The 27657-nt window shown below is 50.7% G+C and overlaps 1 protein-coding gene across 5 annotated transcripts; it reads left to right on the forward strand.

Annotated features, from left to right (window-relative positions):
- The first annotated feature begins 1149 nt into the window (after positions 1-1149).
- Positions 1150-26237, forward strand: LOC134425579 (pre-mRNA 3'-end-processing factor FIP1-like). Of its 5 annotated transcripts, XR_010029722.1 has the most exons (18): positions 1150-1252; positions 3048-3087; positions 5941-6025; positions 7140-7246; positions 7933-7991; positions 9046-9156; positions 11823-11953; positions 12650-12774; positions 13728-13833; positions 14977-15175; positions 16001-16027; positions 16564-16621; positions 17100-17155; positions 18141-18345; positions 21181-21339; positions 25149-25336; positions 25556-25680; positions 25796-26237. XR_010029722.1 is itself a non-coding variant. In XM_063170309.1 (16 exons), exons 1-16 carry the CDS (start codon positions 1174-1176, stop codon positions 25279-25281), a joined length of 1680 nt encoding a protein of 559 aa, XP_063026379.1. In that variant the 5' UTR covers positions 1157-1173; the 3' UTR covers positions 25282-26237. The 5 variants fall into 5 exon arrangements, 2 of the variants coding, with proteins under 2 accessions (XP_063026379.1, XP_063026380.1); XR_010029721.1 differs by having other exon boundaries at positions 25556-26237; XR_010029720.1 differs by having other exon boundaries at positions 1157-1252; positions 25149-25680.
- Positions 26238-27657: the final 1420 nt, after the last annotated feature.

The following is a 27657-nucleotide window of genomic DNA, read 5'->3' on the forward strand; positions in this document are numbered from 1 at the left end:
GTTCCCTGCAGACACTCATCAGTCCAGACTCAGCATCTGACACTTTGTACTGGTGAATCTCTCAATATTTCCATTACTGTGTCCTCCCAGTCCTCCAATTCTCCTTGTATTTGTGCTCCCAGTCTTCCTGTGAGAAGTGTTTGTCACAGGCTGATTCAGTCTGCAAAATTAACACAAATGAATTTACTAAATAGATTAGTTCCCAGATAGATGCCTGAATTTTGCTTATGATTTTCTAAATGCCCTTTTACTTACTTAGTCCCTGACCTGCTTTAAATATTTCTGTTGTTTCTACATCTGACTGAATCAGTAATTTCCTTGTTGTGGTTTATCTGGGAGATGGAATCTACCTGGACTTGGTTGATTTACATCTGGTTATTTTATAAACATGCAAACAGCAGATTTGGGTTTGGGCTAACCTGCTGAATTCTACATTTTCCCTAATCACTGAATGTGTTTAGATAATGATCCTTCCAATATATTCACATTTTATTTCACAGTCTTTATGTAAACCTTATTATCTATAGTAGCCTTTCTTGAGCAGTAAATTAAAATTTCTGCAGGAACTAGGTTTGTATTTTTGTATTCAGTGATAAACATAACCTGAGATTTTGGCTAGAAAAGAAACACTTCTTCAAAACAGCGCTGGTCCCATGGGATAGGTAATAAAATTGGAAAGAGGAATTTCAGTAGCTGTCAGACTAATAAGAATTTAAAATTAAAAGGCAAATATTAATCAAAAGGTGATGACTGATGTGTATTTACTGTAAATTATATGGTGTGCAAGCCTGGAGGGGTAACTGAAAACTACTGGTTCTCCAGAGAGTTTCTACAATGATCTCCTTGGACATTTTTGACCATGAAGTGCCTGAACAGAGCAGCAAAAGGAATTTTGGGTTTTGCTGTAAATGGAAAAGAGTGGAAAATGGAAAGGCACTGCTGAGGCCTGGTGGTGAGCAGCACTTTCCCACCTCTGCAGAGTTAACGTGGCTCCATCGGTATAACCAGGGATCTCACCAGTGTAACCAGAGATCTCACTGGTATAACCAGGGGTTATCATCACTATAACCAGGGGTCTCATCAACCCACGGTGATTTTTGGATGTCCAGTTCCCACGGTGAGTATTCATTCAGCATTCCCACTGTAGGGTCCAGCAGGGCACAAGGAGCAGGAATGCACCTCAGCCCCACCGGAACTGCAGGGGAGCACTTCAATCCGGAATTTCTCTGGAGCTGCTTAGTGCATGGAAAAGGTAACTTGCTTCAGGATTCTCTATGGTTTTTGTGAGAATTACTGCTGAAAATCAGCTTGCTCTAAGTTTCCCTGTGATGCTGATGGAGGTAAGGACTCCGGGAGAGGGGAGGGGGATGCTCAGACAGGAGCTCCCCGGTGGAGCTGCAGAAGGAGCCTCAGGCGCTGCATCTCCAGGCCCTGAAGTTCAGCATTCACCGAGGAGCTGCACAGCCGGACCTGGAAGGTGCAAACCGCACCCAGACAGACCCGAATGTGTCCGCAGCCGCTTGGGAGCAGCGCGGCGCTGACAGCCGTGACACGGGGCGACGTTCTGTGCTTCCCGGCGCCTCCTCGGCAATCCTGCGGGACTCCTCACGGCCTTCCCGGGCAGCTCCGAGCGAGAGGGGCCACAGCGGCCGTTCGGGCTCCGCGTTCCTTTCCGCGCCGCCTCAGCGCGGCGCGACCCGCGGCGAGGGCCGAGAGCCCCCAATCCCCTCAGCGGAGCGTTCCCCGGGCAGGGCCGCGCTCTCCCACCGCGCATGCGCGCGCAGGGTTGGCGGAGCGGGCTTGGCGGGCGAGCGGCGCCGGGGCCCGGCGGGGCTCTGAGGGCGGCGGTAGGGCCCGGCGGGGCCGGCAGCGCGGCTCCGTGCGGCCGGCGGCACTAGGGCCCTGCGGGGCGCTCGGGCGGCTCTAGGGCCCGGCGGAACACCGCGGGCGACTCTAGGGCCCGGCAGCGCGGGGCGGGCGGCTCAGGGGCCCTGCGCGCCCACGCCGGGGGTCTCTTCCCCCCTCCCGCCATAGAAGGAGCAATGGCGGCGCCGTAGCGCGGCCGCCGAACCCCCGCCCGAGCGCCGCGCCCGGGCCCGGCGGGAGCCGAGCGGGGCCGCCGCTCCTCCTCCTCCTCCTCCCGCCGCCGCTCCCCGCAGCCCCGCGGCCGCCATGGCCACCGAGCTGGAGCCGCCGGCCGCCAGCGCCGTGTCGGGCGCGGCGCCGCTGGAGGCGGAGGAGGACGAGGAGCACTGGCTGTACGGGGGTAGGTACCGCGGGCAGCGCGGGGCCCGGCCGGCAGCGGGCCCGGCCCCGCCTCAGGGCCGCCCCCGGCTGCGGGGCCGTGCGGGACCGGGGGCGGCCCCGCGGAGGGAGGGAAGGAGGGAGGGACGGGCATCTCTCCCTGGGCCCCCTCAGACGGACCGGCCTCTGCCCCCGGGCCCGGAGAGGGACCCGCGTCCGCCCCCGGCCTCCCCTCAGGAGCGCTTGAGCGGCTCTTGTGGGCGGGTGGCGGTGTGTTATTGTCCTTTTATCAATAACACTGGTGCAGGGAGGTTAACGAGATGCTTTGTTAAGAGTTTGAGTTTGCTAATCACCCAAACCTTGTGAAACCCGTGGCTAACGGGGCTGGGATGTGGCCGGTATAAACCACAGGACTTTATTGAAACGTCTTTGTCCTCCCCATAGGCTTTGCACATGAATGCTTTTATGTTTCTTGTTCCCTTAACGTTAAAATTCTATATAAAGACCTTGATAGGTGACTTCAGTTCCTCTCTGGTAGTTGTCTCTGTTCTCTGAGAATTAGGATACACATTTTGAATTTGGTTTGGTGTGAGACATCACCTCTGCAGATGGATGGTGTTTGTTGGGTTGGGTTGATTTTTAGTTGTTCCATTTCTGGTTAAACTTTGTTGAAAAGAGAGTGTTGGGGTTACAGTGCCTTGGCACTGCTGGGTATTTCTGTACCTGTGATGCCTTTTGTGCCTGAATTTAGCTTTTTTCCTTTCACTTGAATAATTCCTTTGTTCTTACTGTTGTTTTTGCAGATGACACCACTGGTAAGCAAGAAGATGGACCAATTTCTGGGTGAGTCCTGAGGCTGTTTATTCACTATAACAATACATGGTGTAAAGATTGAGCCTTGTTGAGCAGAGCTTGGTGAGGGCTTTGGAGCAGTGCTGTTGCCAGGATCAACAGCCTGTCCTTTCCCCATCCCATGGGATCATCCCCAGCTGCCCCCATGGGGGTGGCAGGCATTTATTGATGTGGAAGCTGAACTGGATGAGGGGACTGGTTTGATTTAGAACTAACTTTTAGCCCTTTTTTTCTCTCAGCAATTTGTTTCAAACCAGATCTCTTTTCCAGTTCAATTCCCTGGGAAGAATGATGCCCTGAGGACTGGCTTTGTGCTAGGCTGGCCTTGGTAAAACTGGCCTGTTCTTTAGTCTGGGAATGGTCAAAACCTTGAGCTGGGGTTAAAATCTTGAGCTGCTCAAACCAGCACATTCTGTGAGATCTGTCAAGTGGTGTGGGTTGGAGATAAAACCAAGCATCAGTTTGGCTTTCTGTGTCTGTCCTGGGTTGTATTCTCTCTCCATTTGTAGCTGTGTGTTTTGCACCAGCAGAGCTTGGTCTCAGCACAGTTTTACCTGTTTGCCATTTTTAATGTAACATTTTTCAGAAGGTTTGGTTTTCACTGGGTTTGTCTGTGTTCAGCCCCTTCCAAAGTTCAGTTTGGGGTTTGTTGTCATTGTAGGTTGTGTTTGGAGTGCTGAGGTTGTTACAGGTACTGTCCTACTTCTGTGCTTAAGGAATCTGAAAGCTTGTTCAAATAAGCAAGTGGTGAAAGACATGGTAAATTGTTACCTAAAAACATCAAATGAGTTTTGTGAGGAGGAACAACTTTTAGACAGAAATGTACAGCTGCTTTACATAAATCAGCTGTTCCTTGTCACATTCATCTGAATGTAATTTTATTTTACAAGCAGGACTAAAAATCTGAATTTCTAGCAACTGTCCCCAGTAACTGCAAAATGTAGGGAGAAGGAATATTAGTGGCCGTGCTGGCTGTCCTTTTTTCCCCCTCTTTTTACTTTTTTCCCCCATATTTCTTCATTGCACAATGAGAATCTACCTAAAAGAAGAGCTGTGGGGTGTTTTAAGAAAAATGACTCTTTGTTAGCCCTGCTGTCAGCAGCTGCAGCTCCAGGGATGCTCTGCTGATTGTCTGGAGTATTTGTCCCAGCCAGGGAGCAGAAATCTGCAGAGTTTGGGATGCAGCATCACTGACACTCCTCAGCCTAAGGGATGTGGCAGAGGCCAGCAGGATGCTGTGCTGCCAGCAGTGCCCAGCATTCTGTTGGCATTCTGGGCAGGTGAAATCTCTGCCACGTTTTTCTGTGCCCAGCCAATGCTGGGGACCTGTCAGCTGCTTCATTCCTGGGAAGGAGAGAGGTTAGGAAAGGCTCCTGGTTCCCAGGTGTCTCTCTGAACTCCAGTTCATACATTTTAATGCACACCCACAGATGCTTCTTGTGACTTGAAGCTGAAGGTAACACCTGTCACTCCTCCTGAACACAGAATCTCAGAGTTTTAAGGAGATTCAGGCTGGAGGTCAATGCTGAGTTCCTTGGATTGGGCAAAAAGTTTTTGAATCCATCAGAGAGACTTTCTCCAGTCCCTGCTTTGGTCCTCATGTCCCAGCCTGTGTCTGCAGCATGGAAATACCTGGGGGCTGATTTTCCCTCTGACATCCTGGCTGCCCTTCATACCTGCCAGTGTGTGCAGGTGTCACATCAGGAACTTGGCACCCCTGGCACCTGTGCTTGGTCAGCTGCCCAACCTTCAGCCCTCTTTTTGATACCTGATGAATTTCTTTTGTGTGGGACTTCCCCAAAATGGGGCTTCAGTTGTGCTCAGAGTGTTTGTTCTTTGTTTTACACTCAGTAACAGCTGAGTTGTGTCACTTTGCCTTTCTTGTGTGGTGTCTCATGTCACTGAAGTGGCTTTAATGTGACCAGTGTTTGGATTCTGTGAGATGTTGCCTGTTCATTTTTGAAAACAATCCTGTGGATGTTTGTTGTCCAGTGTGGGATTTTAAATTAATAGCAGCTCCACAAAGCACTGGTGGAGAATTGGGTTTCTTTGGCTTGGGCTGATCTGATTGTCTCTCTTGAAAAAAACTCAAAAATTATTTTGAAGTTCTGCTGAGCTCTACCTGTGACATTAGAGACAGATGAGCTCTCTGTATTTCAGTTCTGTAACACCTGGCACACTCTTTTCTAATATGTGTACATCAATTCCACTTTCTTGCTTGGCCAGTGCAATAAACAATGTTTAAACAATTTGTACAAACTCCTAAACTGGAGTTAAATCCAAGCCTGACCATTGTTTCATCAAGTGTAATTTGTAATGAGTGAGAAGAACAGGTGCATAATTTTTCCCATAACTTTTCCTTTTGGAATTTTAACTACTTACTGTAAACTATTTGTAGAAACATTAAAATCACTCTTTCTTTAATTTCTTTGGGACAGATGCCTTTGCTGCTGACTAAATGCATGTGTAATTATTAGCATCCTTAAGGAGGAGGTGAAATTTTGCTTATTATGGTCTTATTCTTACCAGTTGTGGTTGTGCCAAATCCAAACTGAGCCAGCTGCCACTGAGCTGTTGAGTGCTGTCAGGTGCTCTCTGGATGTGTGACACTGATTCTTCCCAGCAAAAGCCAAGCCAAGCCAGGAGGATGCTTTTTTTTTTTTTTTTTTTTTTGTCAGGTAGTTGAGCCAATGCCAGCAGAACAAGCACACAAGGAGAATAAAGCACTGTGTGAAAGTCACCTGGGCAAAGACTTTAGAACTCATTGTAGTGACTCTCTAGGCTGTGCTTGTTCACTTTCTCTGGTGTGTCATGGTCACTTTGTTTCCTCTGTCCCCTCTGCAGGCACCCAGAGTCTGCTCACCCTCTGCAGGACGCTCCCCAGGAGAGCCGGCCCGTCAACAGCGAGGACAGAGACATGGCCCAGCACGTAGGTGTCCCCCTGTGCCTGGGGATGTCTGTGCTTCTCAGCACTCCTGGGGACAAGCAGGGAGTGCAGAGATCCCTGGTGTCTGCACTGCTGGGGTGTGCTGCCAGCCGTGCCCAAAGCCAGCTCCAGAAGCAGCCTTGTCTTGTCATCCTGCCTCCAGTGGTGGGGAGGGAACCCTGGTGCAGGCTCTGCTCAAACCCTCTCAGGAGGCAGATCAGGCTCTCTGATGCTGCAGTCTGGTAGGAAAAGCAGAACACGATGTGTTCCAGCTCTGTATTCAGTGTGACTTCTCAAGGACCTGTAAAATATGGGAAACACTGGGATAGAAAGCCCAAGGTGCCTGGGAATCAGTTTTGGTTCAGGCTCAGACCTCTGACAGCACAATCTGGTGGCTCAGTGCTGAAAGAGGAGGAGGAGGGTTGCTTCTCCCCACCCTCCTCTCCTGGACTCTTTGATGGGTTTGTTTTCTGCCAGAGGGTTCATGCAGGGTTCTGACAGACCCACATGCTGTGGAAAAGGAGGGAGGGTGAGGGATGCCTTCCTCATGTGGGGTGAGGTGCTAATTCACCTTGTGCTTCTCACAAAACTGCACTTGCTGGATATCTGGAAGATTTCTTTTTCTATTCCTTTACTTTTTGCCCAGCACTGGGGTTGCACCGGGGTCAAATCTCTAAAGTGAAGTGTCTTGGGGTCTGATTGTGCTAAATCAGCCAAACCAAACTCCTCAGCAGCTCCCTACCACAGAAGTTGTGGTGAGAGAATATTTGCCTTGAGGTTCTTAGGTGAAACCTGGTGAATGTATTTTGGTGGTTTTCATTTGTGGTGGTGTACTTTGACCATGGCCCTTGTGAAGGAGGTGTGTCAGAAAAGCCCCAACTCTCAAAAAGAACTGAGGGACGTGGTGAAATTCTTAGAACTGAGCTAAACTTTCCTTGGCTTCACAGATATCACCCCAAATTTCATGTAGGGCCAAATCTTCAAAGGACAGGGGAGTTTCTCTGTGGGAGTTGCCCATTGTTGGAGGCTGTTCAGGAAGCTTCCTGAGATTTGGCTGTGCTGGAGAATTCTCAAGTTGTGTGTATTGATGAGCTGCTGTGTGGCTGTGCTGTTGCAGGCCCTCCCCAGTGGTGAGGATGATGAGGATGACAGTGACAGTGACAGCGATGACGATGATGTGAAGGTCACAATCGGCAACATCAAAACGGGAGCGCCGTCCTACATGTGGGTACTGCTGGGGATGGGCTTTGGGGCTGAGGGACCCAGCATGGGGCATGGAAAGGGATGGGCTGAGAGCCACAACACCACAGTGGGCTCAGCAGCTGAGGGACAGCTCTGCCCTGCAATTGCTTGTTGGAGAATCCATCTGTAAAAAGGGAATGATAATCCATGGGGCTGCTGCTGGGAAATTAACTTACTAATTCCTGGGCTCCCTGGGGCAAAATCAAAGGTGGGAAGTTCTGTTTAACTCATCTGTGAAAACTTCCAGAACCAAATCTCTACTGCTAAAAATTTGCATAAACTGTGAATTTACTAATTTCCAGCTGTCTGATTTTTTATGGCTCAGAAATGGCAAGGCTGGATTTGAGAAGCAGGAAATTATACTTTCTACAACTCTGCCTAATGTGCATTGAATAAAAATAATGAGAGCATTTTGCTTGCTGCTAGCAGCCTTCCTCTTACACAAATGACTTACCTGTGCTTTGCTGCATATTCTAATTTTTCCACTTTATGGATAATTTCCTTCTCTTGTTGTAGAGGTGGTTTCACTCTGATGGATGACTCTGAATAGCAAACCCAGGTGAACTCAAGCATCTCCTGAAGGGTGTCAGGGCTTGAATATATTTTGCATGAGAATCTTTAGCCAAGTAATTTGTTCAAATGCCAATGTAGTGATTCTTTTCCAATAGGGGAACTCCTATGAATCTAAACTTAAAAACGGGTAGAGGCTATGGAGCATCAGCTTCAGGTACTGCTGTTATTTTTATCCTTCACTTTTCCAGTATTTCACTTACCTGGCACTGACAGCTGCAGCAGCTGCAAATTTTGCTCTGTTTAAAAGAATATAGAATTAGTGCAAACCAGCAATAGGAAGTGCATTTCCTAAATATCAGTGCCTCTAGCATAGTGTGAGGGGACAGGAGGCAATGGAGTGATTTAATTACCCATCACTGAGCAAGGTGATTATAATTCTATTTAAATTAGGGAAAAATGTATTGATTGATAGTTTTATAGTAAAACCCCAGAGTATTTCTAAAATATATTGTTGCACTGGGGCTGAGCATTGCAGCTGTGGAGAAGGACTGGAACTCAGTGTCTTGAGTCACTTGCAGTGTGAGATGCTAAAAGAAACAAACTCTGACCTTGAGTAACAGCTGTGCTTATTTGGCTGCTGAAATTTTCCACACCAGTTTAGTTCAGTTTCCACAACCAATTCAGTTTATTTTCTCCTGTAAATTGAGTCTGGGATTCTGTCCTTCCACATATGTGAGACTGTCCTTTTATGGGCTTCATCTATCCCTTGGACTAATTGCTTTATCCAAATGAATTCTCTTCTGATTGAGAAAATAAGAACAAATTCCCTTTGTAGGTTCTGTACCTGAAAGATTTTTGCAAACTCCTGTTAGTCTGCTAAAGAGTAATCCTGAAAAAGTCTCTTGTTATGAGAAAATGTGTCTGTCTTGGGAGGGGAAAATAGGTACTTTGCCTGGGGAGAAAAAGAATTTCATTTTATTTTCATTTGGGGTAAATTTCATGCATGTCCTAATGATTTACTCTGTCTGTAGTACCAATCTGGGTTGAATTTGCTTCTCTGCTGTTCAGCTGCAGGTGCTGCACACCCTGTTTGTTTATGGAGTGACTGGAGTCCTTTTTATTAAAAAGCTGATTGTGGTTACCTGCGTGCTGTAAACCCGGTGATTAATTCACTGCAGTGCTTTGTTTTTGCTGCAATAATTTGCTGAGCAAATGAGTGGATTAAAGGCATTGCAATAAAAGTTGTAACAGTCCCTCTCTCCCCAAAGCCAAGTTGCAGCCCAAAGGTATTGACTTGGATGCCGCAGGGAATATAAATGGATTGCCTGTGATAGAAGTGGATTTGGATTCATTTGAAGACAAACCGTGGAGGAAACCAGGTGAGACCTCACAGTTCCTTGTGGTAAATATTTTCTGCAGTTCTGGTTGTGTCTCTTGATTTCCACATGTAATTTCTGTCCATTTGTTGTTGCCAGGGAACAGGGAAGCTGGAACAATGTGTGTTGCTCAGTCTCTGCTGCCTGGCTAGACAGTCAATGGCATTTACTAATTGAACAAGCCATGGCTATGTTAAATTGGGCTGCATTTATTCTAGTAATTGAACTTCCCTAAAGGGAACAGCTATTTTTTTTAATGGTCTATTTTATTAATTCCGTGCTTCCTGAGAACATTGCACTGATACCAATCCAATAATGTTTGGCCTTAAAGGCAGCTGAGTGGGGTCAGGATTTGGCTGTTGATATTTGTTTTCCTTTTCCTGTGCAGGAGCTTGCTCTGTGTCCCCAGGCCAGGCCCAGAGCTGTCCCTATGGTCCCTCCTCATTTGGGGTTGCCCACATTTATTTATATGAAGGAGATTTCTCCTCTTACAGCTGTAGGATGCTATAAATCAGCTGCTGTTTTTCTTCTGATACAGAAGTAATTGAAGGAACTAGACATCCAGATTTTTGCTGTGCTACTCATAAAATGTGCTCTGATTTAAATGTCAACTGAAAGAAAAAGTCCACTTGCCTTTTCTGAGCCATCATTATTCTCCCTTCCAGCCCCTGTATTTTATTTATCTTTCAGCAATATTGCTGTGCTGAGTAAGTAGAGCTTTCCTGAGGTTGCCTGTGCTGTGCTCTGGGTACCTACTGCCCACATAAAGGGCACTCCAGTGCTGAAAGCTCCATGGGCATGGCCAGGTACCAAACCAGCACTGAAACACCCTGCAGATAGTGCAGGCAGACTGGAACTGAAGCTTTTCTTCTGCAGGGATTTCTCCTTGATTCGAAGTGAGACAGAGGGGAATGGGAAGAAAATGAGTTAGAAAGAATGCAGTGAAGTTCAAAGCTAAAGCGTGGACATGGTTGTGGCCATGCTGACATCCCTGGACCAGAGTAGAGCCAGCTGGCCCTAAAACAGTGTTGGAATGCAATAGAGGGAAGATTTCTGCAGAGCTGTGTGGTCTGTAAGTTTATTTTAGATAGCAAGTAGCTCATTACTCAACAGCCTTTCAAGTTTATATCCTTTACAGTTAATTGTTCAGCAGCTTGGTATGTCTTTGAGTGAGGGAGTGGAAGGAGCAATCCTGTGTGGAAGAGCTGATAGAGGTCTGAACTAGAAGCTGATAAAATCCACAAGTAAATGTTGTGTTGCTGAGTCGGTGTGGATGCAGTTTGCATGTTTGGGTGGTACAGCAGGAAGAGTGGCCAGCCCAGGAGATAAGCCTCACTGCTCAAACCTCACACTTAAACCAAGCTCAGCTTGGGCAGAGTTTTGCCTCGCTCTTGTAGCAGCTCTTTGTTTTGGAGTTGCTCTGTGTAGGAATATCTTTGCATGGGGGATGTTTGAGGGACACCTCAGCAGGGCAGGAGGTTCTTTGTAGTGCTGGGAGGTGGGAGGGTGCTCCTGTAATTCCTGCACCTGGGATTGCCCCTCTGCACCTCAGGTCTCTTGGCAAGCAGTTTGTGGTCACCTCTGTTATTCAGAAGTGCTCGTGCTGAATTAGCACATTGCACAGGAGGCTGGCAGTGGGAGATAACACTCTGGGATGGTTAATTAGGGTTGTGACTGAGCTGTAATTACTTGTGTAGTCTGGGATGCATCAATAAAAGCCTTCCACTTTAGCTGCCTCTCACGAAATGGGTGAGCCCCAGAATCTCCTCTCAAAACAGCAAAGGCGGTGATGGTCAGGAGGGGAGTGTGTGGGCTTAGTTCTGCCAGGAACAAGGTTCTGTGGCTCCACCCCATTTTTGTGGTGGGGGCTGGAACTGTCATTCCTGTGCTGTGCCCAGCACTCAGCTCATGTGGACAATTGGAAGAAATGGTGAATAAGTGATTGCAGGGAGCTCCCAATGGCCTGTGGAGGTGCTGTCCTGTGTGTTCCAGGGGATCCCTCTGCTGTTCTGTGTGTTCCAGTGGGTCCCACTGCTGTCCTGGGTATCCCAGGGGGTTCCACTGCTGTCCTGTGCGTCCAAGAGGGTCCCATTGCTGTCCTGTGTGTCCAAGAGGGTCCCGTTGCTTTCCTGTGTGTCCCAGGGGATCCCACAGCTGTCCTGTGTGTCCCAGGGGGTCCCCCTGCTGTCCTGTGTGTCCCACAGCTGTCCTGTGTGTCCCAGGGGATCCCACAGCTGTCCTGTGCGTCCAAGAGGGTCCCACTGCTGTCCTGTGTGTCCCAGGGGGTCCCACAGCTGTCCTGTGTGTCCAAGAGGGTCCCACTGCTGTCCTGTGTGTCCCACTGCTGTCCTGTGTGTCCCAGGGGATCCCACAGCTGTCCTGTGTGTCCAAGAGGGTCCCACTGCTGTCCTGTGTGTCCCACTGCTGTCCTGTGTGTCCCACTGCTGTCCTGATGTCCCAGGGGTCCCCCTGCTGCTCAGGGCACGTTCCCCTCCCACCCAAGGTGCAGCCACTGTCTCCTCCTCTGGGGCACCCACAGCTGACAGGGGAAGGCACAGGGGCTCTCTGGAAAATTTTTGTTGCCTTAACCCTTTATAAAAGCAGTTAAAGGACAGCTTGAGAGTGCAAATGTGCAGAACCTCTGTGCTAACTCCTGCTCCCTCTGCCAGGTGCTGATCTTTCTGATTACTTTAATTATGGATTCAATGAAGAAACATGGAAAGCTTATTGTGAAAAGCAGCGGCGGCTTCAGCTGGGGCTGGACCCTGCTCCTCCCATCAGCACTGAGAACAAGATCACGGTGGGTGATGTGACTCCTGTCCTGACTCCAGGAAAACTAGGATTGTGTTTGTAGTCACAGAGATGAGGGTGTAAGAGCAGGAGATACCTCAGTTCTGAGCTGTTCTGTGAGCTTTCAGCAAGCAGAAATCCAAAAATGAATCTTTAAAGAGTAAATTTCTGTTGGAAATCTTTTCTGTGAGGAAGGAGTAGTTCCTTCAGCTTGGCAAGTTTGAACCACTACAGCAGCAAGACTGGAGTGAATTTTCAGTTGACTTGGAAAGCCCTCTGGATGAGAGAAGTGCAGAGAGGGGAACTGAGCCCCCAGGGTTGTTTTGCTTACTGCTGGAGCCTGCTGCAGTGGTGTGGCTGCATTTTGTGTTTGCAGATTGCCTTGGCCATCAGCCTTGCAGGAGTCCATGGTGGCCATCAGAACTTCAGCCAAATTGTCAGTACAAGTATTGCTCATTCCAGCTTGGACTTAGTGACTCCATGGACAATGATATGAGTTTAATAAACTTACAACAGAGCTTCTGGTGGGAGACAGTGGGCAGCAGGCTGAGGCTGGAATGGCCATTAACTGACACAAATGGCTGTGCCTTGACTGAAGAATAGGTTGCTGTGATTGTTCCTTTTCTTTTAATGAGGGTTAATCTCTGGTGCTCCATTCAGTTGAAAGAAGGCCACAACACCATATGTTATCTATGTCCTTCCATAGGTTCAGCAGGGAAGAACAGGAAATGCTGAAAAAGAAGTGGAAAGCAACATCATCAAAACAGAGTTCAAAACAGACTTCTTGGCTCTGGTGGGAGGACGAATGAAGGCTGGGCCTCCTCCCAACAGGTAAGAGAGGAGCCTGTGTTTCATGGGGGCACCTGAGAACCACCTGGGCCACATCTGAGTCTCCTCAAGCCTCAAAGAGAAGCTTTTAAGCTTGGCAGGAAGCTGCTGTGGTCACTCATTCAGTGTCACCTCCAGCAGTGCAACCCCTGCCTGTCCTTTTCCCCCCTCCTTGGCACTGGATCCCAGCTGATGGGACACATCTCTGGGAGTGGAAGGAGCCAGGCAAACACCTCAGTTTTGAGGGCTCACACTGCTGACATTGCTTGTGCTTGCTTGGCTTATTCCTCCTCCCACGATGTTAATCTTTGCCTCCTCAAGTGGAAGTGGATTACGAGTTTGGCAGAGGATAAGAGGAGCTGTTGGTTCCTGAGCCTGTGTGCGACGCTGCTGGATGTGTGGTAAAACAACTGAGTCATTCTGAGGGGCAGCCTCTGCTGGGGAAACCACTTGGCCCTTAGGAGATCAATGGGGTTTTATCAGAAGCTTCAGAAGAACACACCAGCCGAGCCAGAGCTTTGGGCTCAGGGTGTTTCTGTTGCTTCATTCACAAAACAGCTTTTGCACACCTGCCTTGCAGAAAGCAGCCCTGCATCCCACCTTTAGCCCTTGCCTGGGAACCAGCTCTGTGCTTCAAGGATGAGCATTAAAGCTCTGCTCAGTCTGTTGGATTTGAGCATTTTGGGAGCATTTCTGTCCCGGTGTGTAATCCCTGTTTTTATACCTGTTTGTGGTGGTTCTTTGGGTGACATTTCTGGATGCTCAGAGAGCCCAAACCCACCCCTGCTCAGAGGGAAACTGTTCAGGAATGCAAACGGGCTTCCTTGGCTCCTCATCCCCATTTGAGAGATGTTTCCCTGGTGGGAAAGAAAGCATGAAAGAAGTGTGCTGACAGCAGGGAACATTGCTCCTTGTGGTGCTTCTGAGGCTGACAAGGTGCCTGTGCTTTGTCCCAGGAAGCTGGGGGGGACCATTGATGTGATCGGGGGCCAGGCAGGCACAATCCGCAGGGTGGAGGGGAGACGCCGGGACAAGCACGCCTCCGAGGAGAACCCCATCCAGGTAAAACCCTGCAAGCCTTGGCAAATTGCTGATTGTACTGCACTTCTGGTGAACCCTGGGCAGATGTCTGTGTGCTCCTGACCTCCCAGCTCATACCTGCAGAGTGGCAGGTACTGCATTGACCCTCTTGAGGTGTGTGCATGGATCGTTCCCTCTGCAGGCTCAGTTAATTTCTGGTTTAAAAGCTTGGTCTTGCCAATAGTCAGATTTGTCCTTTAAAGACCAGTCTTCCCTTTGGAATGGTAAGGCCTGAGTTCTTTCATCATCAGCCCTCCCAAAGTATTCCTAGGAATGTGTAGCTGGGAATCTCTTCTGTGGATTATTCCCTTCCAGTGTGGGGTTGGAATCTTCAAATATGCAGTGAAGGGTTTGTACCTGGGAATCTTCTGTGGGTTATTCCCTTCCACTCTGGGGTTGGAATCTTCAAATATGCAGTGAAGGGTTTGTACCTGGGAATCTTCTGTGGGTTATTCCCTTCCACTCTGGGGTTGGAATCTTCAAATAATGCAGTGAAGGATTTGTACCTGGGCCTGGTGTTTCTCTGTACTTTAAAGTAACATTTAGTCTCAAATCAGTTAGTGCAGCCCACACCTCAGACTGAGCCTGGGCCTGTGTTATTGGATCTTGTCCCTTCTAAGAAATGAAGGCCTGGGTTTAAAGCTAATCCCAGTCCTGGGCTTGCCTGCCCAGTGTGTGACCATAATGTTCTGGTTGGTTCCTAGGCAGGAAGCTGCAGGGTCTGAGGACCATCTGCCAAGCCCCTTCTCTTAACCACCTTCCTCCTGCCAACTCTGCTAACTTGCCAGAAAAACCTAAACATGGAACCTTTCCCTTCCTAGGCTCAATTCCTTGGGTTTTTCTATGGTTTTGTGGTCCATTTATTTTTTTAGCAGTCAGTTTCCCTGCTTTTGCCAACAAGAAGAGTTTGCCTAAGAGACAGAATTTGCTGGGAAAGGGTTGTTTGTTGTTCCTCCCCTCACAAGCACTGCCAGCTGCACTTCAGGTCACTGTGGCGCCTCTGTGTTTTGGTCACTGTTCAGGCACAGCCTCAGTCCTGTTGTGGTGATGCTGCCAGCACTGTGAGGGCCCTGCTGCAGGAGCAGAGGGATTAAAACACTCTCTTGTCGTTCCTGTGCCCCCAAGGTGCTGGGAGACCATGGCAGCAAGCCCCAGCCCCCCCAGCAGCCCCAGCAGCCCTCCCAGCCCCAGCAGCCTCCTCAGCAGCAGCCGTTTGCTCCACCAGCAGGGCCTCCGCCTCCCCCGCTGGCCGGGCCTCCTCCTCCTCACTTCCTGCACCCTCCTCCTCCAGTGACCTCTGTTCCACCTCCCCTGCATCCTCCAGGTATGTGCTCACTCATGGAACCTCACTTGGGATGTCCCAGGCTTGGGGCAAAGCAGAGCTTTAGTGGTTCAGTGCCATGGGGTGGGGGAGCACTCAGGGAACAGATCCCTACCCCTGGCCAGCCTTTGTTTAGTCTCCATCAGCCTATTCAATATTTGCCCTGAATACTTTAAAATGGCAGCTGGTCCTTGAAGAAAAAACTGAGCTTTGTTTCCCTGAAGGAACCTTCCAGTGCTACTGATCCATTTGCTTTATTGATAAATGTCAAGGAGCAGGTTCCTGTTTCTCTTTATTCTTGCTTAAATACACCAGGCTGAAGTGAGAGGCCACATTCTGGGCTTTTCCTGCTCCTGGAGCAGCACCAGGAGCGCTCCATGCAGGGACTCCTGCCTGAGGAGGATTTGCTGCAGCACTCAAGGGTTATTTTCCCCAGTAACTTTTCCATGGTAGCTTTTCCTGCTGCCTCAGTTAAAATTGCTTGGCAAAATCAAGTTGGACACACTGGAGTGGGACTTGCAGCAGGTTCTCCTCTCCAGCTCCTTCAGTTGTTCTGAAAACCAAATCAATTGTTTGTGTTCACACTCAGAAAAGGAGTTCCCCAGCAACATTTTAAATTATAAAGGTAAAGAGATTGTTTAGGAAAATTATATCATTTATAGGCTAATTCCTGCTTAGTAGCACCAATTTTTCTCCTCCTCTGTTTGCTCCTGTGTGAGATTTATTCAAAATTGGGCTTTGAGGTTTAGCTTGAGGTACAGAGAGTCCATGAAGTACAGAGTGGCTTTCTTTGTTGTCCTCACTTGTTTTCCCTGCTTATTTCCACAGGCCTGCCTCCTCCAGGTCCAATTCCAGGTAGGTGTTACCTTGTTCTTACCAACAGCAGCAAGTTTGATCACACAGGTTCAGAGCATTTGGACTAAGTAACATGAAATAGGATGGCACCAGTTTAGAGCTCAGCTAATTTAAGATTGATAAACTCCAACTGAGCATTGAACCTGAGCTGCTTATCTTCTATTCTGACACAAATCTGGAGGTCAGAATAACTTGATTGTTATATTCTGATCAGAATGGAACATGTCTGCATCCCAAGGACCACTTTTCCTCCCTAGGGCTGTAAGAGTTAATTGCTACTCCTTGATGAATCTTATGTTCAGTATTTATAAGCCAAAATAGAAGGTAGTTTTTGCTTTATTTTTCTTCCTATATCCCTAGAAAACTAAGAGAGCTTTAAGGTGTGAATTTGGGGAGGAGATCCTATCCTGAAGGAAAATTATTCTATTTAAAATAGGGCCTTGTTTAGGGTAAAAAGATGCTTTAATGGTTTTTAACTGTGAACAGCAGTCATGAAGCTGCAAGATCTTGGTGCTGATTTACCCTTGTGTGTCTAGGGCTGTTCCCACCACCTCTGGCACCACCACCAGCTCTCCTCATCCCAACCTTGGATGGGTAAGACCACACCTGGGTAAGATCACAGCATGGGAGCAGCTGCCCTGGAGGGAGGTGGGGAGGAGAACAGGTCCAAAATCAGTGCTGGGGATGCATGGTCTGGGCTTGAGTTGGGATGGGGGAGAGCAGAGTCTGCCAGGAATCCTCTGTGCATTCACCTGGATTTGGCATATTCAAGGCACAGGAAGGAGCCAGTAAAATCTAGGTAAAGCCTAGAGTAGTTCATGGCATGATTTGTTACTGCAGATGCTTTCTCTGAAGGTGCTTCAGGTAGATTGTGAGCAGTGGTGCTTTCCCAGGGCAAGCAGTGGGATTATGGCAGGTTTGGAAGCTGTGGCAAAACCCCTGAGCATTTCTGGTAGTGGGATTCCCATAAGAATGCTCCACAGATCTCCAGGAAAAACAGGGTGAAGCTGCAGCACAGGCAGAGCTGTGGGGTCCCTGATGTCAGTAACTCACCCCCTTTTCTCTCCCAAAGGCAGCCAGCCAGCTACAACAACAGGCAGCCACCTCCCTTTGGCTACAACTCTGCAGGTGAGCACGGGGCAGGACACACCCACTGCTGCTCTCTCTGCCCTGGCCTTCCTGGGGCTGACCCTCACCATGGCTGCTCCAGCTCCAGGCCTTGCTGTGCCCCAGAGGGTCCCAGCCAGCAGCACAGGCTGGGTGTGTGCTCTGAGTGCTGGGCAGGTGTGGGGATGCACTTTTGTGACCCAGGGCAGATCCCCAGCACAGAGAAGCCTCAGCAGTGTGTTCTCCTGCCTGTTTGCACACACATGTGCTCACCCTCACTCATATTCTCCCTTTTCCCCACCCTCAGGGATTAGCACAACCATCCACAGCTACTGAGCTTGGCATCTCCTCCCTGAGTTTCTGAATCTCTCCCCCACTTCACCCTCTCCTTGCTACAGGCACCATCTCCTGTGCTTCAGCAATGGGAGAGGCAGTGCCAGGATTTCAGCAGATTCCCTTCCCTGCTGCAGCCCCAGGTCTCTCCCAGTCCTGCAGTGCCCAGGAGTGGCTCCTGGCTGTGCTGAGCAGCCCTGCAGAGCCTCCCTGCAGGACAGGGCTGGGGGAGTGGCAGTGCCAGCCCTTCCCAAGGACAGGAGCCTGCAGTGCTGCCGATGTGGCCCTGCTTTGGGATATGACCTCACCAGTCCAGCTGGCCACCTGTGCCTGGGGAATGCTGGTGGCTCTGGTGACATCCTTCACTGCTGGCCCTCCCCAGGTGCCACTCTAGAGCAAAAGGTACCTGGTGGGAGGTGGGACCTTGTACAGGTGCCCAGAGCCCAGGGCTGACAGAGGCTGTGCAGTGTAAATGCCTGCTCTGGTGCCTTCCCCAGGGAGGAGTTCCCTGTTGTTAGCAAACTGCTGGCAGAGGAAGGGGAAGGACAGCAGGGAGCTGGGCAGTGGTCACCTGGGATCCAGCTCTGCTGCCAGGGGGGTCTTTGGGAAGGGAGGGACAGAGGGGGTGCTGGCTGTGCTCTGGGTGATGGAGGGCTCTGCTCTCTGGCTGCAGATTCAGGTTTCATCAGCTACCCCCCCATCTCCACGTCCCACACGCCCTGGGTGACCACGGTGGACAAGGGCACGAGCAGCTCCAGCAGCAGCCACTGGGAGTACTCGGGCTCCAGGCGGGACCGGGAGCGGGAGCGAGACCGGGAACGGGACAGGGAGCGAGAGCGGGACCGGGACCGCACCCCAACGACCAGTGAATACAACAAGTGAGTGATGAGTGAGTGAGTGAGTGAGTGAGTGAGTGAGTGAGTGAGTGAGTGAGTGAGTGAGTGAGTGAGTGAGTGAGTGTTGCCCCACCTCCAGTGAGTGCTGCCCCCCCTGCAGTGAGTGCAACAAGTGAGTGAGTGAGTGAGTGAGTGAGTGAGTGAGTGAGTGAGTGAGTGAGTGAGTGAGTGAGTGAGTGAGTGAGTGAGTGAGTGAGTGAGTGAGTGAGTGCTGCCCCACCTGCAGTGAGTGCTGCCCCACCTGCAGTGAGTGCTGCCCCCACCTGCAGTGAGTGCAACGAGTGAGTGCTGCCCCCACCTCCAGTGAGTACAAGAAGTGAGTGAGTGCTGCCCCCACCTGCAGTGAATACGAGTGAGTGAGTGCTGCCCCCACCTGCAGTGAATACGAGTGAGTGAGTGCTGCCCCCACCTGCAGTGAATACGAGTGAGTGAGTGCTGCCCCCACCTGCAGTGAATACGAGTGAGTGAGTGCTGCCCCCACCTGCAGTGAATACAACAAGTGAGTGAGTGAGTGAGTGAGTGTTGCCCCACCTCCAGTGAGTGCTGCCCCACCTGCAGTGAGTACAACAAGTGAGTGCTGCCCCCACCATCAGTGAATACAAGTGAGTGAGTGCTGCCCCCACCTACAGTGAATGCAGCGAGTTCTGCCCCCACCTCCACTGAGTACAGCAAATGAGTGCTGCCCCCACCTCCAGTGAATACAAGTTAGTGCTGCCCTCCTGTGCTCCTGGCAGCCTTGGGCCATCTCAGGGCAGGTATAGAGGACACCAGCTGAATTCTCTGTAATGCCTGGGGAAGAGCTCCTTTGGATCAATAACTGCAGCACAGACAGGGAGCTGTGCCACTGGCTGATTTCCTGTCTCTGGGTCTGGGTTTTTTGTTTAAATGCAGCAGAACCAGTTCCTCTTGCTCTCCCACGAGGCCAGTCAATGAAATAGCCCCTCTGTGTTTACTCAGTGTTTCACAGCTCAGTGTGAAGCGCTGGCTGCAGGAGCTGCTGCTTCTTGTCTTCTAAATGTCACTGTCAGATCAAAGGACAAACAGCCTGCTCTGCTCTCCTGTGGGGCTGGGAGTGCCATTCCCTGGGAGTCAGCCAGGAAATGGGAGCAGGACTGTAGAGACCACCTTGGTGGGAGCTGCTGTGGCCTCAGCTGACAGCAGTGCTGGGAGCACTTGGGAGAGAGCAGGAGCCTTGGAGCCTCCCTGTGTTCATCTGAGGTGGAGGCTGGGCTGCAGACACTTCCCAAACCCATCCCTTTGGTGTTCAGTCAGCAGCTGTGTCGGTGTTCTGCAGGCTCCAGGCTCAGAAATGCCAATAATCATTCAAAACATGATCAGAATGTGCATTCCTGGCACTGGGTACTTCCTGCTGGGGAGCTTCCCAGCCCAGGGAGGGAGCAAACAGGGCAGTGTGCTTCTATTTTTTTTTTTTTCTTTATAAGCTTTTGGGTGCTGTGGATGGGAGGGGGGAGGAAGAGAACAGAAGACAAACTTGCTAAGATTGGAAAAGCTCAGACTCCCCCAATTCCTGGTCCATGCTGGAGCCAAGGCCTGGGATCAGCACTCCAGAGCACATTGCTGGCATTTCTGGCAGGTTTGTAGCACCCTGGTGCAGGTCAAAGCAGGGCAAGTGGCCCTGCAGTCCTTTGGGGCACTCCCAGCTGATTGATGCTGCACATTTATTTGTCCAGCTTGTTTCCAGGAGTGTCAGAACAATGTCTGTGATGTCCTTTCTCCCAGGCCTTGAGTATTGTTCCTACAGGGGCACTGTTAATCCTTTGGATTTTGGCTTTCAGAAGGTGACCAGGGGGATGTAGAGGGGAGTGTGGGATGTGTCTCAGTTTGGGTTAGATGTGTCTCAGTTTGGGGTACACCCTGCCCACTCCTGGGGACTGAATGAGGTGCTGTGAGCAGGTAGAGGGGTGCAGACAAAGCTGCATTCACAGTTTGATGTTTAGAGCTTGTGGGGAAGTTTGTGAGAAGCTCTAGGTATTACTGTTCTGTGCCTTAAGTGTAAATTGGAAAGTCCTGATCAAGCCAGTTCAGAACCTGAGATCTTAAAGCTTATGTGTAGAAGGTCACATTTGATACCTGCCACCCAGAGATGTGTGTGTGAAGAGGAACTGAGAAAAGACACTGTGAAGCTTAAGTAGAAACAAGATATTATAAAGAGAAAGAAATAATGAGAACTAACCTGAGTAAAGAAGTTCCTGAGCCAGCCCCTTTGGGAGGGGCTCACTGAAAGAAGGTTGCTAGTAAGGGCAGCTCAGAAAATAAAAATATTTTTAATACCTTATTGCAGTTAATGCTGTTTTACAATAAGAAGGTAAATAAGACAAAATCCTGTATGCTGATGTGCTTTTTGCTTTAAAAAAATCACCCAGAATAGCAGAGTAACTGCAGGCTCAGAGCTCCCTCTGACCTACTAGTGCTAGATCTTGAAAAAATCAAAACCAAAGCAAAGAGAAGGCAAATCAAACATGTTGTTCAGCATGCAGCAAAAGATAGCAATGTATGAAGTCAGACAAAGTTTATCATTCTGAAACCTAAAGCGACTACAACTCACAAAATGAGTGCATGTGATTGTTCCACCAAAGGGTGGGAGCTTATGGGGATGTCTGTGCCGAGGGACCCAGCAGCAGGGAGGCAGCGGTGGAGGAGAGCGGCGTGTGCCCGTGTGTGCTCCTGGTGCGGTGGTTCAGGAGCACCCCCGATCCCTGCCCGGTGTCCCTGTGCCCACGTGTCCCTCGTCCGTGTCCCTGTGCCCACGTGTCCCTCGTCCGTGTCCCTGTGCCCACGTGTCCCTTGTCCCCCCAGTGACGACGAGCGGTACCGCTACTACAGCCGCGAGCGCAGCTACGACTTCGAGCGCGATTACCGGCGCAGCCGCGACCGCAGCCGCGAGCGCGAGGAGCGGCACCGCGAGCGCCGCCACCGCGACAAGGACGACGGCAGCAAACACAAATCCTCCCGCAGGTCAGTGGGAATGGCAGCAAACACAAATCCTCCCGCAGGTCAGTGGGAATGGCAGCAAACACAAATCCTCCCGCAGGTCAGGGGGAATGGCAGCAAACACAAATCCTCCTGCAGGTCAGTGAGCAGTCCCTGTTCTGGAGGGGAATGGCACCTGCAGGTCAGTGGGCAGTCCCTGTTCTGGGCTGGAATGGCAACAAACACAAATCCTCCCGCAGGTCAGTGTACAATCCCTGTTCTGGGGGGTAAAATGGCAGCAAACACAAATCCTCCTGCAGGTCAGTGGGCAGTCCCTGTTCTGGGCTGGAATGGCAACAAACACAAATCCTCCCACAGGTCAGTGGGCAGTCCCTGTTCTGGGGGGGAATGGCAGCAAACACAAATCCTCCTGCAGGTCAGTGGGCAGTCCCTGTTCTGGGCTGGAATGGCAGCAATCACAAATCCTCCCGCAGGTCAGTGGGCAATGCCTGTTCTGGGGGGGAATGGCAGCAAACACAACTGAGTGAGTGAGTGCTGCAAACACAAGTGAGTGAGTGAGTTCTGGGGAAAATGGCAGCAAACACAAATCCTCCCACAGGTCAGTGAGCAATCCCTGTTCTGGGCTGGAATGGCAGCAAACACAAACCCTGCTGCAGGTCAGTGGGCAGTCCCTGTTCTGGGGGGGAATGGCAGCAAACACAAATCCTGCTGCAGGTCAGTGGGCAGTCCCTGTTCTGGGCTGGAATGGCAGCCTGGCTCATCCCTGCTCCCTCTGTCTGAGAGCTGTGGGCAGCAGGAAGCTCTGGGACAGGGAAAGGAGAGCTTGGGGCTGAGTTTGTGCTCAGTGGGCTCAGCTTCCCAGCAGAGCTGCCATGTTAATGAAAGCACACACAAAGGAGATGCAAGGCCGTGACAGCAGCATCAGCTTTTGGTCCTCCTGCTCCTGTGCACCAGGGCAGAACTCACAGAATCAATCAGGTTGGAAAAGTAAGATCGAGTCCAGTCTGTGACCCAGCACTGCCTTGTCACCCAGCCCATGGCACTGAGTGCCACATCCAGCCTTTCCTTAAACATCTCCAGTGACTCCACCACCTCCCTGGGCAGCCCATTCCAATGCCCACTCACTCCTTCTGTGAAGAACTTCCTTCTGCCTGCCATCAGAAATTGCTTCTGGAGCAGGAGGAGCAGAGCTCTTGCCCAGAGCCTGGTAGTGAGGGGGTGATGGTCTGCACCAAGGTGAAAGTTCTGGGGCACAGCAGCATGTGCTGAAATCACAGCTTTTCTGCAGAAAATGGATTTGCAACAGATGATCTTCCTGGAAGAGCAGTCCCCAGCAGAGCAGCAGCCTTGCCCTCTGGGCTGAGACAGATCCTGTGCTCAGGTCCTGTGTCACTCCACATCTCATTAATGACTTGTTCTTGCTCCATTTTCTTGATGTGTCAACTCCCTGCTTTTAGGGGAAATTCCTGTCAGCTCTGGAGGTAATTATCCTTATTTTGAAGCTGGTATCAGAAAAACTCCTATGTAGTGACTGGAGGAAAAAGGCTGTTTTTATCCTTAAGGAGATGAGTAAGTTTTCAAGGAAGGACCTATTGCTAAAGGGTTGGAAGCAAAATGATAGGAAGAAGGACTAAGACCATAATAAAAACTTAATACAGAGCAACTGGAAGCTGAGCTGGTATCAGACAAACAAGCCATTGGCTTTAGGGTTATTTCTCAGCTTCCTCTCCTCAGAATTGAAACCTTGCAGTAGATACCTCACTGTAGGAATCCCAGCCCATGGTCCCCTCCAACCCAAACCTTCTGGTATTCCCTGCTTGAGGCACACTGAGGTTTGAGGCTGTTTGAGGCACTGCAGATGAAAGGGTTTCATTCATTTCCAGTTTCCTGCACACTGAGCAGTCTGCAGGAAATCACTGACGCTGCTTTCAAAGGACAGTGCCAGTGTCCCAGCATAAACCACTGACACATCGGCCACGAGGTGGCTGAAGGTGCTTTGTGGAGAGGCAGCAGCCTTTTATTTTTCCCTATTTTTCTTGCCTTTAATGGCTGTGAAACCATTTATTAAACCAGCCAGAAAATAACTTGAAGCCAGGAGCTTTTCAGCCAGGTTGAGCCAGTTCAGTGTCTGCTGCTGAACTGGAATTCCAGCTGTGCTAACAATTGCTCTGCACACCTGATGCTGTCCCTGCTCATGGGGCTGTGCCTGCACAGTCACAGTTTATCCTGGGATAAATTTATCTGCTTGTTCCTGTACTCTGGGCTGTGCTTTAACTCTGCCACCTTCACACCACAGTCAGCTCCTGTGGTTTGAACCTGTGAGAGAAGCAGCAGAAAATCTCCTCCTGGGGGGGGCCAGACCAGCTCTGCCCTTTTCCTGGTGGGAGCAGAGCTGCTCTGGGGCTGTGCTGGCTGCATGGAGCAGCTGGCAGGGCACAGGCTCAGGGCATGCACAGCCTGCTCAGGCCTCTTGTGCCTGGGATTGCTCCCACATCACAGAAACCCTGGGTAAACATCCCCAGCTATCACCTACATCTGGGAAACTGAGAGAGATAAGGGAGTTCCAAAGAGCCAGTGAAGAGCCAGGTCAGCTGTGAGTCAGCAGAAGCAGGATCAGGATCTGCCTCCCATGGGGAACCCACATTTCTCTCCCTCCACTGATCCCTTTGCTGCCTCTACTCCAGGGATTTCCCACACACCTTCAGAGGAGTGAAAGTCTCAAACATATCTTGGGTTTAGGACTTCACCTCTGTGCTGTGTCAGAATTGCTGGGGCTCACTCAGGAGTAGAAGAATAGCAAAGTGCTGCCTGTGGACACTGCCAGGAGTGGCTGTGCAGTGTGACAGTGGCAGTGTGTGTGACAGTGGCAGTGTGACAGTGGCAGTGTGACAGTGTCTGTGACTGGCAGTGTGACAGTGGCAGTGTGTGACAGTGGCAATGTGGCAGTGGCAGTGTGACAGTGTCTGTGACTGGCAGTGTGACAGTGGCAGTGTGTGTGACTGGCAGTGTGTGTGACAGTGGCAGTGTGGCAGTGTGACAGTGGCAGTGTGGCAGTGGCAGTGTGTGTGACAGTGGCAGTGTGTGTGACAGTGGCAGTGTGACAGTGGCAGTGTGACAGTGGCAGTGGCAGTGTCTGTGACTGGCAGTGTGACAGTGGCAGTGTGACAGTGGCAGTGGCAGTGTCTGTGACTGGCAGGGTGGCAGTGGCAGTGTGACAGTGGCAGTGTGTGTGACAGTGGCAGTGTCTGTGACTGGCAGTGTGTGTGACAGTGGCAGTGTGACAGTGGCAGTGTCTGTGACTGGCAGTGTGACAGTGGCAGTGGCAGTGTGACAGTGTGTGTGACAGTGTGACAGTGGCAGTGTCTGTGACTGGCAGTGTGTGTGACAGTGGCAGTGTGACAGTGGCAGTGGCAGTGTGACACTGTCTGTGACTGGCAGTGTGGCAGTGGCAGTGTCTGTGACTGGCAGTGTGTGTGACAGTGGCAGTGTGACAGTGGCAGTGGCAGTGTGACACTGTCTGTGACTGGCAGTGTGGCAGTGGCAGTGTGACAGTGGCAGTGGCAGTGTGACAGTGGCAGTGTGTGTGACAGTGGCAGTGTGACAGTGGCAGTGGCAGTGTCTGTGACTGGCAGTGTGACAGTGGCAGTGGCAGTGTGACACTGTCTGTGACTGGCAGTGTGGCAGTGCTGCTGTATCCCGAAAATCCCCGCCGTGCCCTCGGCACTGCAGAGGTGGCTCCCAGTGGTGGAGATCAAAGCCCCTGTGCCCAGCACTGGTCCCTGCTGTGGCAGGGCTGTGTCTGATGTCACTTTGTCCCCTCTGTTCCCTCTCAGGAAGCAGCACGAGAGCGAGGAGGGCGAGAGCCACCGGCGCCACAAGCACAAAAAGAACAAGCGGAGCAAGGAGGAGAAGGAGGCCAGCGAGGACGGGGCTCAGGAGGGAGAGGAGCAGGACACCAAGGAGTGAGCCAGGCCCCCACAGCCCTCGGCAGCAACTCTCCTGTGGAACCAGCATGGAATTGGTGATGTTTTGTTTGGGGGGTGATTTTTTTTTATTATTATTTTTTACTTTTTTCCAAGGGAAGAGGCTGACTGGGCGAGCCGGGGCACAGCCAGCAGTGCTTCAGGAGCTGAGGCTGCACGTGCCCTTAAACTTCCTTTTTTTGTTTGTTTTTGATACAAGACAATACAGCAGTACTAGTTACAAAGCACTGAGCTACTCTACTCATCCACATCCCTAGGGAGAACTTTGGTGTATCAGATCCTATGGTTTCTGATGGAAGATGGCTTCAGCTGAAACTAATGCAATTAGGTCATAGTTCTTGGTTCTTCTTGGCATCATCATTCCTTTTTCAGAACTAGGACAGTAAGTGCAACTTGAATTTATTGTCCAAAGAACAGCGTGACTTAGATCCAGGAGCCAGCTTAGAGCCTGGTGTCCAGTAGTGAAAAGTCTCATCCCTGAATAAATTTCTTTATAGCTACAAAATCAGCTTCTGATTTCTCCGTGGCCAGCTGGGTGTGCCAGGAGGAGCTGCAGGATCTGCTCCAGGTGGGCACAGGGGCCTGCCTGGATGTGGCAGCTTCCAGAAGCTGCTGAGGGCGTTCACACAGCGTGTGCAGAGACTCCAAAACTGGGTTTTTATCCATTGCAAAGGTAGTTCTGTCATGTTACACCCCTGCGTGGGGAATCAATGAAGATCCACAGCAAGAGCATGAATTTCTCTTTAATTCCTTTTGACTTAACTATTTCCTTTTTTTACTAAGAGTTGACTGAATAACCTAGAGTACAGTAGAGAACACCAAGTCCCAGTTAGCAGTTTGCCCTCGTGGGACTGGTGTTTCTATTTGGGTATCACCAACACTCCTGTCCAATGCATTCCTTTCCCTTAAATCCCAAAATAAATTTAGTCAAATTCCAAAGTTTCTTTGGATTTAGTATTGGTTGGGGAAGGGGCAACAGAAATGTTTCTGGGTGGGAAGAACAGGGGAAATAATTTTCAGGGGTTTTTGTCTGTCTGGTCATTAGGTTCCTGCCCTTCTGTTCATGTGAGTCCACAAATGTCTCATTTTCCTTTGACTTGTTATTTAAACTGTCTGAAATATTTGTCCTAAAATAATATGGTTCTGAATATAATGTTCTGTATTTTTTGGTATTGTAATCTTGGAAATCTTGAATGTGCTGGGAAGTGCCCAACGTGTGCCAGGAGAGCCCTTGGGTTTGGGTTCAGCATTTAACAGTGCAGTGATGGTTTGGAACTGCAGAGCCCAGGGGAGGAGGAGGAGAACTGGGACTTCTGCTGGGTTTGGTTTTCATGGAGTTTTTAATGTGCTTGAGCTCCTGGGAATGTGTGTGCACTGAGGCAGGCTCAGCTGGGGTCAGGCTGCTCCTGCCTCTGCAGCCTCGGTGAGCCCAGATTTGGGAACATCTCTCACTGCCCCTGGGCAGCTCTGCCACTGCAGCACTGCCAGCTCCTGGCACTGGCTGTGCCAGGAACAAGGGAATCCTCCTGGCAGCCTCTGCTCAGGGCTGGGCTGCAGCTGGGAGTGCCCAAGAGCTTTTAGGAGATGAGGAGAAATGCAGGCCAGAGTGGTGAGGAGGATTCAGGAGTGCTGGTTCTGTGTCCCCTGGCACTGCTCAGCACAGAGGGGCCCAGAGCCCTGCCCAGCCTCCCTTGGGAGCTGCATGAGGTGAGGATGGGACCTGCTGCTTTTCCAGCACAGCAGCTCTGAGCCCTGGGCAGTGCCAGGGGAGCCTGGCAGTGCCCCAGCCTGAGATGGGACCTGCTGGATTTTCCAGCCCAGGAGCTCTGAGCCCTGGGCAGTGCCAGGGGAGCCTGGCAGTGCCCCCAGCCTGAGGTGGGACCTGCTGGATTTTCCAGCCCAGGAGCTCTGAGCCCTGGGCAGTGCCAGGGGAGCCTGGCAGTGCCCCCAGCCCCTCTGAGCTGCCTTTCCCTGCCTGGATCAGGAATGCTGCTCCACTGGAATGCTGCCCCCAGGGGAGGGGCTGGCCCCACACAAGGACATTTGTCCCTCTTTGCACACTCAGGTGTCACTGGTGCCTCTCCAGGGCTGTTCACACCCTGTGCCAGAGCTCCTGCAGTTATTGGTGATCAGACTCTGCATCCCTGCCCCGGGTGGAGCTGGGGGCACTGGGATGGGGAATCAGCATGGATTCAGTCAGGGCTGCCCTTCCTCCTGGGTTGTTTGAATTTGCTGGACCCAGGTCACAGAATATTCACAAAGGGGGCAGACTTTGGGGCCAGGAGCAGCTGTGAATTTGAGGTAAGTAGTTTTAAACTGGTTTCTTTTCATTAAATGGAGATAAAATATTTGCCTTTAC

Source organism: Melospiza melodia, chromosome 16 (genome assembly GCF_035770615.1).
Source record: "Melospiza melodia melodia isolate bMelMel2 chromosome 16, bMelMel2.pri, whole genome shotgun sequence".
NCBI classification, from domain to species: domain Eukaryota; kingdom Metazoa; phylum Chordata; class Aves; order Passeriformes; family Passerellidae; genus Melospiza; species Melospiza melodia.

What these genes read in the sequence shown, in the direction of transcription:
- LOC134425579 (XM_063170310.1), top strand. Translation starts at nt 2,173, where the DNA reads ATGGCCACCGAGCTGGAGCCGCCGGCCGCCAGCGCCGTGTCGGGCGCG. An exon ending in CAAACCGTGGAGGAAACCAG is followed by an intron (nt 9,157 to 11,822) that starts GTGAGACCTCAC and finishes TCCCTCTGCCAG; the next exon opens with GTGCTGATCTTTCTGATTAC. An exon ending in GCACTGAGAACAAGATCACG is followed by an intron (nt 11,954 to 12,649) that starts GTGGGTGATGTG and finishes GTCCTTCCATAG; the next exon opens with GTTCAGCAGGGAAGAACAGG.